The sequence below is a fragment of the Eurytemora carolleeae genome, unplaced genomic scaffold, assembly GCF_000591075.1.
Source record: "Eurytemora carolleeae unplaced genomic scaffold, Eaff_2.0 scaffold604, whole genome shotgun sequence".
In the NCBI taxonomy this organism is placed as follows: Eukaryota; Metazoa; Arthropoda; class Copepoda; order Calanoida; family Temoridae; genus Eurytemora; species Eurytemora carolleeae.
The window spans coordinates 16,420-26,548 of NW_019396514.1; the positions used below are offsets into that span (position 1 = coordinate 16,420).

Genomic DNA, 10,129 nt, shown 5'->3' on the forward strand with positions numbered 1-10,129 from the left:
CTATGCATTTCCAGGATGGTTTCAAACTTCCAGGACCTCGTGTGTCCCTGGGAAGGTTTATGGATGATCGAATTTTCAAAAATTTACCTCTAACTAAATTCGATTTCTTAAAATTTTGAAAATTCACGAAATTTTTATTATAAAATTCTCAAAATTTGTTTTTTGTTTGTTTTACAATGTTTACAAAAAGAGCATGTTCACAACACAATTGAAATAGAAGATGGACACGAAGCGCACTAAAAACCTACCTAACTTTTCTTAATATCTGAAAAACCCAAGTCGTTCGTCAATTATTCATTTTTTTCTGAATGACACAATCGTTCACGAAAAATTTAGTTCGTTCACGAAAATGCTATTCGTTGACAAAAACGATTCCCATCTACCCGCAGGATGTACGGGCTGAGAATGATAGTGATCTGTTCCCTCCTCACAAATACTGTGCATGGAAGGTAAGTAAAGGAACTGAACCCCAGTAACAAGTTCTAATTTCATTATTCTTCATTATTTGCAACCTGATGTCGAAGACCATTGATATTTCAAACTATAAAATTTGCTGGATCAAACAGCAAAAGTTTGAATATTTATAAGTTGCAAAAATATAGAAATAAGAGAATAAGAGCTTGTGTCATGTGTTCAGTTTGAAATTGATATTTTCGTTTAATTTTAACTGTTAAAGAGAAATACTTTGAGCCTACATAATATGGTTATTTCTGAATGGAATGAATTTAATGAATGAATTTAACCATATAAGTCGAGAAGGAGGGGGGGGGGGGGCTTCCAGCCCCAATGAATCAGTATCTTAATATTTGTCCATAAAACACCAATTTTTCAATTTTATTTGGGACTTAAATAGAAAATGTAAACGTTATTTTAAGTTACACTTCATTGAAAGGGAAGGATGACCGATTCTGAGCGGTTCCCTTAAAGATTTTTTCTGGACTAATATGAATCAGCATTTTTTTAAAAATTGATTACTTTCATTAGTGGTTTCTCTACAAAAGTTAATATTGATTTTGTATCTTTTTTCTTTTCAGAATCTATAGGAAAAGTGGTGATATATCAAAAGCAACCTGGGATCAGGCTGTTTTTAAACAGGAAAAATAACAACTTTACTAAACATTGAACAAAGCTCAAATTTCCAAATCCCTTTAAATTTTCAATCTGATTGTTTGGTCTAGTTTGAAATATCTAGGTTTACAACATTTTTTTGCAAAGATCTAGGGATTAGAGAATCAGAATTTGTGACAAAGACTTGCAATTCCTTTAGCATCTAAGCATCTGTCTTCGTGACAATCTTTGACGTTTTATGAAACAAAAAACTAACAAGATAAAAAGTATAATTTAATTAATTCTAACCAATATGAAGATACAAGGTGTCCCACGAAACATGATAATTGAAAAACGACTTGAAAGTCGTCTTTGATAATTGAGTTAATTTTGGCATTCATTCATTTACCTAATTTTGGATGCAAAATCTTTAATTTATGGTAAAAATACTCCTTGTCTGGGATTTCAAAAATGTACTTTGCCATTTTTTTCATTCAAAATTTACGGGAGTTTTGTGCAGATTCAACAATTTTGGTTTCATTTGATAAATTGATTTCTCAACAAAAAACTGTATCTCCAGTAATAGTAACAGATCAAAAAAGGCAATCTAAATTTTAAAAATGCCAGAGCTATGGGAATTTTGTGAATAAGGTTTCAAGAACCATACATGTAGCATAATAGATTAATTATTTTGAAGATCAAGGACTCTCTGAATTGTCATGTTTCCCTAGACACCCTTTTTTAACCCTATTCCTGCTGGGGGGGGGGGTGCAATTTGACCCCCCCTGTAGTTTTTTTTACATAACTCAAAAAGTATTGATCTGAGGCTGTTGAAATTTTCTGACGTTTCCTACACACCCAAAGCCCTCCCTTTAGGCATAAAACCGGGCTTTCATACTAACTACCTGAGTTCTCAGGCACACTGCCTGAATGACTGCTTTTTCCTGTAACAAACTATATCTTTGTTTTGATCCACTTCCTCTTGTCAGATTTTGATAAAATTTAGCTTTTTGGAAAGCCTTTGACATAAGGAAACAAATTGCACAAGTTTTGTGAAAAAATTGTAAATTTTTTGCAAACAACCTGTCATAGGAAATTTGCACAATTTAAGTTTTTCTTGATAAAAATCAGGTTATTTAAAATTTTGCAAAAATTTGTGCATATTTGAAATGGCATGGTCAAGGGCTTTTCAAAAATGTATAATTTTTCATTTTTTGGACAAATTTTTTTTTGTGAACATTTTTACTTTATAACTGGATTTTGCGATAAAAAATTCAATATTTACAATTTTGCAATTGTTTTTGTAGATTCTAAAAGTAGAGCACAAGAGCTTTCCAATGATGTATCATTTGTCATATTTGGACATCAAACATTGGATTTAGAGGGGGGGTCAAATTGACCCCCCCTGGTTTTCAAGTACCCCAGCAGAGATAGAGTTAAGGAGGTTTAAAAACTAATAAATTAAACATTTTACAACTAACAAGGTTATTTCCCAAGAGGATAGACCACAGTATTATCACCTGTGCTGGGCACTGTGCTGTCACTCCAACCAACTGCAACTCTTTTCTCTACAACACAACTTCTACCCTCTGCACTCTAGCAAATGTAAGTTTTTCTCAAATTATTTGCATAAATAATAAAGGTTAAGTGGGACTTTCGATAAAATTTCAAGGGTACCTCCATTTCATAAGTGACGTACCCGATTCACAACAGTTTCCTTTAATGATCATTTTAACAATTTTAAATAAAATCTTTTTGTTTAGAGATCCCACTGTTGGAAATGATAAGCTTGTAGAAAGAAAAAGACGGATTATAAAAACGTTCATTTATCAAAACTTCGAATATAAAACGTCAATTATCAAAACGACAAATATCAAACAACGAATAACAAAACATTGAAGATAAAAAATATCACCTACTGCAAAACGTTGACTGCTACAAAACTTTTGAATTTTGATTAACGTTATTTTGGGTTGGGTCCCAAGTAACAATTTTGTGGAAAATCCGCGGAAATTCCCAGGAATTGTTCCTGGTAATCCACGAAAATTCCCAAGAATCTTTCACAGGAAAATCCGGTGAAAATGTCGACAGCTATTCCGAGGAATTTCTCGTAACCCATTCCGAGGAACCAGGTCTGAGGAATTTCTAGTAACCCATTCCGAGGACATTATCATCATTCTCTATCCAAGGAATTTCTTGTAACCAATTCCAGGGAATTTCTTGTTACCAATTCTGCAGAAAACCCGGAGAAAATGTCGACAAAATTTGTAGAAATTCTTGGGAATTTCCAGCGAAAAGTTCTTCAGAATCAATTCCTTGGAATTTCCTGGGAACTATTCCCAAGATTTTCTCAAGAGTTCCTCAGGAATATCTTGAAATATTCTCAGCATATTCCTAAGTAAATTCACTAACCAGGACTTAGGCCTAATAATTGTAGTAGTTAATGTTTTTTAGCAGTCAACATTTTTTTTCATCGAGTTTTGTTATTCAACGTTTTGATAATCAACGTTTTGATAATCGACGTTTTGATAATCAACGTTTTCTAGTACTACCCACTCCATAAAGGGCTTAACGAACATCTCTTTAAATAGAAGTTCACTTGAAATAAAGTCTACACTTAAAAAATTGTAATTTAATTCAAAACCTCTTTTATATTCAGTTAACCATCTTGGAAGAAGTTCTGGAAGAAAATTCTAGAGTCATGTTCATCGATGATGCTGCAGCAAACAGTCTGAATAAAGTGGTCAGTCAATCATTAGTATCTTAAGTGGATTGTTCACGAAAATGAAAGGATTATTAGGATGAATATTGAATATGAATCAAATTTGTAGCGTCTATAAACAGGAACTGGATGGAAACGCTTATGCTGAGAGTGGAGAAGTCCAATAAATTCAGCGATTTTGACAAAAATCTTGATGCAGGGCATTCTTGATCATTTTGGCTCAAGTGAAGAGAAGAGGAGAACAATTAATTGATCAAATAATATCAAATTGATCAAAAATCTTCTAAATTTAAATGAATATTGTTAAAATTTCTCTTGTTAATATTAATTTTAAACATTCAAATGACCAGATTAAAATTCAGGATTTCTGTATTGTAATTTGTAATAAGTAAAATATCAATTATAAACATAATTATATGACTTTGAGTTTGGGTGATATTACATTACATTGGATTTACATTGAATGGGCTCTCTGATCTTGACAATAAGCATTTTCAACCATTATCTCCATAGAAGTAAAATTAGAAGTGATTTAATCCAAATTTGATCAGTATTCAACCTATTATACCCCTTTTCATTGTTTTCTGCGAACACTTCCTTTAACAAAAAAAATGTCTCAATATGTTCTTCTTTTATAGAAAATTATTTGTGAAATATTTAGTGACTCTATTCATTACTTTGCCAAATTTTGAACCTAAACAGAAAAAATATGCAAAAATGATCCAAATAATTATGTATAATAATGATCGTCTTGGATCGTTTTCACATTTTTCACTTTTTGAAATCTTGAAAGTTAAAAAACAAGCCTACCTAAAGTACAACCTTGATCTATAAACTCAATCTATTTGATTAGTTGAAAAAGGAAACTGTTCTTCTCATGGAGAAAGGTAAATTTGTTGAAATAAGAACTTTTAAAAAGAATTACTATTGAATCCTGTTGACCACAAGAGGGGGTGCAGACTGCAGAGCCACCATGAGTCCTGCTAAATAAATTCAGGAGCCTTCTGATTCGCAGTATAATCCTAAGCCCTTCAAAACCATCTTTATGCCTTACAAAAATGACTTTACCCGCAACTCTTAACTTACAAAGGACAAATTAAAGTATTTTTCAAAATCTATTATGTTTGGTGAATTGGTGCTCATATTGAACATAATCTGATTGTTAAATCAAATAACATTTGTCTATCTTTATATAAAGCTGCAATGGTTTTGCACAAGATTAGGAATTTAAAAAATTTAGAAAAACAAAATAAAAGTCCTAATCTCAACTAGAGTATAATTTTTAATACAAATTTATGCATCATTTTAACTGTTGAGATTTAAAAATAAAGGCTCTTTGGTGAATGTAAAAGCCAAATGATTGACATAAGATAAGTAAAGAGAGGCATGTGGATGGTAGAAGGTACTCGGAGGTTATTCTGTCAATCAGGAAGCGCCAGAGGTATTTTGCAGGGCTTGTGGCGACTCTGCAGTCTCCCTTGTTAACCTCTTGAAGAATAATGAATTTATTTGCCTTTTTTTTCGTTTGTTAACAAAGTTGCTATTTTTGTCAGTTTAACAGAGAGTTGTATGGCTGTCCAAATAAAGGTTTTGGGGTTTAAATTTCAGAAATATACAGACATGGACTTTCAAAACATCATTACACATTATTTTATTTTATTTTCATTATTTATTATGTGTTTCATGTGATTTAAACTAAAAAAAATAAGTGTCCGTTTATAAAAATTGCATTTTGTTTCATCATGAAGGGTTAATTTAGTTTGTTATTGTTTGGAAAATAACATTGATTTTGTTAATATTCAAAGCAGCCTTTTGTTTGCCAATTGTGCCAGCCCTAATTATGACCCATAACTATGTTTGTTTTAGTTGGGAATTCTGAGTCATATCCTTGCGGTTTCCCAATACCATCACATATTGGTGTCATGGATAATAGTGGGGGTCAACAAGGAGGTGATGTTCTCCTAGATTTAAAAACTGTTCTAGCACACTGAACTAAAGCAACTATGTTCAAGCTTTGAGATTTGCTTTTATGCCATATCTTCATATGTTGTTTTATTTGGTCTAAGAAATCTTTGCCTTGCTTGCTATTTACTAAGAATGTCGTTTTCTCTGTAAGTCTATCCTAGGCTTTTTAGCTGCATGGTTAGAGTTGCCTTACCCTATCACAATTGGAATTCCCTTAATTTATATATTTGAATTAGACTCCTAAACCCAGAGACAGTTTTAGGGGTTTGATAGCTAGTAATTTTGTTGTTGTGATATTAAAAAAACATCATTTTGCAGGGGTAGCAGTACTCAATGGTATTATATTTGTTTACAATGGAGACAAAAACAAGTAAGCATTTTTAAAATATCATACAAGGTTGCCTTGAAAAAAGGCTTTTGTCCCTATATTGAAAGCACCAAGAAAGAATGATAAATTAGGTTTATTTAGCTTCCTCAAAAAGATCAAAAAAAATACCAGAAACTCTCACTTGTGTAGTATCTGCAGTTTCTCAGAGGCATTTAACCGAAGCTCAGTCTGAGCAATGGTTTCCATCCAAATGAAAAAATCATCATCAGCAAATATTAAATTCCACACTATTTGTGCTTGCTTCAACCAACTTTCATTTGTGTGGAAAATTGCGGAATTCAAAAAAGTTTTCAAAAATTCATTTCATTGGGGACCCTTGTCTAAGCAGCATAAACATGGTAAGGTTTGCTTAGTATGGTTTTGAGTAGGATTCAAAAACATTTTTTGCAAATTGGACATTTACATGCAAAGTTTTGTTTCTTCAAAGGCAGACAAATTTCCCCATAAAGGTTTCCTATTAAAAAAAAGAAGCAACTTCTGAATTTCTGAATTAGATTCTAATACATAAGGTTTTACTCGAATGCTGATGTGAACTGGGGAGAGATTAAAACATTTCTAATAAAGAGAACAGTTTCTTCTTGGACAGCTATTGGAGCATATATCATAGTCGCTGGAGGATGGGATCAAAGCATGGATCAGTAAGTAAAGTTTATTACTCTTTTTGATAATTAAAAAACTTTCATCTAGATGGTATTACGTTTAGTTAGACTCACTAAAACAATACAAATTTTTTTTTACATTTGTATTTTAAAATTTTTTATGGTATTCATTAAATATTTATATGATATCAGATGAAAGTATTTCAATATTTCAATATTTCTTACTCTTCATTTTCTTCTTGTTTGTACATCTTTCAATCATATTTCAGCTAATTCAAAAAAAAATATATTTTTTGGGATATCCTTTTAGTATGCCACACTACAAGCTAGAACTAGCTGAGAGGATCTTGCTTTGGTTTTTCTGAACTCTGTATTGAATTGTTTACTCATGACTTACATCTGACTAATCAAAACACACAATTCTTGTTAATTTCCTTGTTCAGGGGGGGGGGGGACGTCTTCCAAGCCCCCATCTCTAATATCAAGAGATTTCCCTTCCAATTTTTCCTGTTCAATTTCCTTTTTTCTTCTTGCTTCTTGTTTCTTGTTTCAAGCTTTGAGGCCTGTTTTCCTTCTTGTTAGAGTCTATTCTGACTTAAGAGAAATTTAAGGAAACCCATAACTGCACTGCTTATGCAAAATGGGGAGTTGACAGCCTTGAAGCCCCATCAGGTGGAATCTTCCACAGTAGACCAGTCCAAACAGCTGGCTGAGTAAAAAACCAGTATTATTGTGCATAGCTTGTATACCCATCAGGAGTTATACTCCTTCTTTCAGCTGAGCCAAGCGAAAGATGGAGTTCTTGTTTTATTTACCTTCTATGTTTCACTCCTTACTCACGTGTGGGATACACCATGAGCAACTTTACACAGTGCTCTTCCCAACTGTGTAGCCTTGAGCCACTATAAGAGATCCTCATCCTTGCGCAGGCAGTAAGCAACTGAAACAATACAAATGTAAACATAAAAATGTTACCCATAAAAGGTTGAATGGAATAAGAAATACTATATTTTAAGAATAAATATTGCTTAGTAACTATAATATGATTGATCGCTTTGATGGAAATTCATGGACAACTCTCAGCAATAATCTTACCAGTGCAAGAAGAGGACACAGTGGAATTAGTATTAGGTAGCGTACATTATAATGCAAACTATTACAGACTTCTTGTACATCACAAATGTGCACTGCCAATATCCATCTAAAGCTCAGCCCTTAGATCTCTATAGTCTTGATTATCAAACCTTTTTGTACTACTATTTAAAAAATAATCAGATGCCTAACATTTAATTGTTGCTCTTGTTTGCTGCATAAGCTTTTACTGGTGATTAATTCTTACAATATAAAAATGAACTATTGGAAAATCTATGAATCTTACAAATTTAAACCAAACGAAATAGAATCAACCAAATTTGGGATATAGACAAAATACTTTAATGAATTGTGTTTTAGTGAAACTGAACTGATAATGCTTGGTGGATTTGGGGGAGCTGGAAACTATCTAATGAACACTGTTGAGAATTACAACATTGAAGGAGAATTGATTGAAACATTGCCAGTTATGAATGTTGCAAGGTAGTTATTAATTCATTAAAAAAATCAACAGAAGTATATCCCAGATAGAGATAAGAAAATACAGAGATCAATTAAAAGCTAGAATATGCTAAGGCAAAATAATCTTATCTAGACTGAATATATATATTAATTGTATAAAAATGAACAATAAATGTGAAGAAAGGTAATAAGGTATCCCAACAAAGCTCCCATCATATGAAAGGGTGATACGGTATTGGGAAGTTCTGTCCAGATGTGACATCACTGACTGCCTATTAGCCTTATTTTGTTAAGACATCCTGGCGCTGCCAGTTCTGCCAATGATACAGACAGAGACACTTGACAATGTGTACTGCATTGCCATTGGTGGGAGTTCTAGTCATGTGATACAGACGTATTAATTATATTATCCATTATATCTATCAAAAATGAAAAATTATTAAATTCAAATAATAATGGGCTCATGCTCCTCTGGGATATCGTTGTTTTCAGATTGGTTGCATATCTGCTGAATATGATCTGTTTAATAAATTTAGATTATTACATCAAATCTTGTATATATAAGTTTTGGCATCATTTTGACACATTTTTTATCAATTTCTCGAGACTGGAACATCAGATGAAACTCTTACGGGACGCTATCTACACCGGAAGTTCTTAGGTTTCAGCCTATACTCCCTTTCATTTTTCCTTTACAGTCCTTTTAAAGGAACTAAAGAAAAATAAATAAAGGTAAATAACATCACTCAAAATGTCTAGATCTGGTCATGGATGTGCTATTTATAACGAGGAAATATACATCGCTGGAGGATGGAGTTTTACTGGCCCATATAGGTATGTTCATTTTTCTTCATAGAACCATAGAAAATATCAAATGTTTTTAGACACTGCAACTGAAGATTTAAATGGAAATACACATTTTGTGAAGGGAAACATTTCAGAATTTAGACAACAAACTGAATCAGAATATATTTCTTTTTTAGCTCTGTTGAGGTGTACAACTTAAACACCAACACATGGAGGATGATCAATGATATGAATCTTGCACGAAACACTTTTGCAATGCAAGTACTCAATAATAAGCTGACAGTGCTAGGAGGAGGGAGTATTGAAGTATATGATGGAGAAAACTGGATTGAAGATACAACTGCTCTAAAGAACCCGAATGCCCAATTTACATCTGTTGTTATTCCTTGCAAATAAGAATAATCAAAATGATCACTATATAAAAGAACTCCAAAACATTAAAATGAAAAGTTATAGCATTGGTGGTGAGTTTTAGCAAACCCAGATCATTTATTAAGATAAGAATTAAATTTACAGCTTCAATATGTAACTTATTTATATGAAATCCCGAACTACCACAGCAAATTTCCATGGAAATACAAATCATATGCTAACTTTAAATAGTATATACACAACTTGTAAATTTTTTAGTTTTGGAGGGTGTACCACATGTAATGAAAGAATGCTATCCTATCAAAGGATGCATGGTTTTCTTATTTTGGCATTCTTTGTTTCTTGAAAATTAAAAAGAAAATATCTAGATCTGAATCTGGGGTTTTATAATCAAGTCCGATCTTGCTAAGAAACTGATTCTTGAATTCACTTGGTACTACTGGGAAAAATCTGCGAATGGCAAACTCTAAAATTAACAAAAAATTTACAAAAAAACTTGATATAAAACTTTTTTTTAGTTGATCATTGCTAACAATTTTTAAGATTCTATAATCAAAGATCATTGTTGTCCAAAATTTATAGTTAGCTTAGCAGTAATTACTGCAGTCAAGCTTCTCAAAAGTTAAGATTAGAATTCACTTTACCTATTGGTCTTAGCTACAACTTTTCTTTATA

General features: G+C 32.3%; 1 protein-coding gene and 1 long non-coding RNA gene across 3 annotated transcripts; one reads left to right on the forward strand and one right to left on the reverse strand.

Annotated features, from left to right (window-relative positions):
- The first annotated feature begins 233 nt into the window (after positions 1-233).
- LOC111704684 (kelch-like protein 12) lies at positions 234-9,493 on the forward strand. Of its 2 annotated transcripts, XM_023476997.1 has the most exons (12): positions 234-449; positions 1,035-1,095; positions 2,545-2,652; positions 3,707-3,790; positions 4,623-4,656; positions 5,636-5,719; positions 6,053-6,104; positions 6,632-6,760; positions 7,754-7,852; positions 8,174-8,296; positions 9,035-9,109; positions 9,259-9,493. In XM_023476997.1, exons 1-12 carry the CDS (start codon positions 391-393, stop codon positions 9,476-9,478), a joined length of 1,128 nt encoding a protein of 375 aa, XP_023332765.1. In that variant the 5' UTR covers positions 234-390; the 3' UTR covers positions 9,479-9,493. The 2 variants fall into 2 exon arrangements, with proteins under 2 accessions (XP_023332765.1, XP_023332766.1); XM_023476998.1 differs by lacking the exon at positions 5,636-5,719.
- On the reverse strand, positions 2,581-7,729 carry LOC111704686 (uncharacterized). The gene is made up of 3 exons (XR_002765868.1): positions 7,537-7,729; positions 3,692-3,778; positions 2,581-2,643 (listed from the first exon to the last, which is right to left on the reverse strand). It is a non-coding gene; the product is annotated as an uncharacterized LOC111704686 (long non-coding RNA).
- Positions 9,494-10,129: the final 636 nt, after the last annotated feature.

Bases quoted from the DNA above. Each gene is read 5' to 3' on its own strand.
- LOC111704684 (XM_023476997.1), top strand. From the start codon at position 391: ATGTACGGGCTGAGAATGATAGTGATCTGTTCCCTCCTCACAAATACT. The intron at 2,653-3,706 runs GTAAGTTTTTCT...TTTTATATTCAG, and splicing joins CCCTCTGCACTCTAGCAAAT to TTAACCATCTTGGAAGAAGT. The intron at 3,791-4,622 runs GTCAGTCAATCA...CTATTTGATTAG, and splicing joins CAAACAGTCTGAATAAAGTG to TTGAAAAAGGAAACTGTTCT.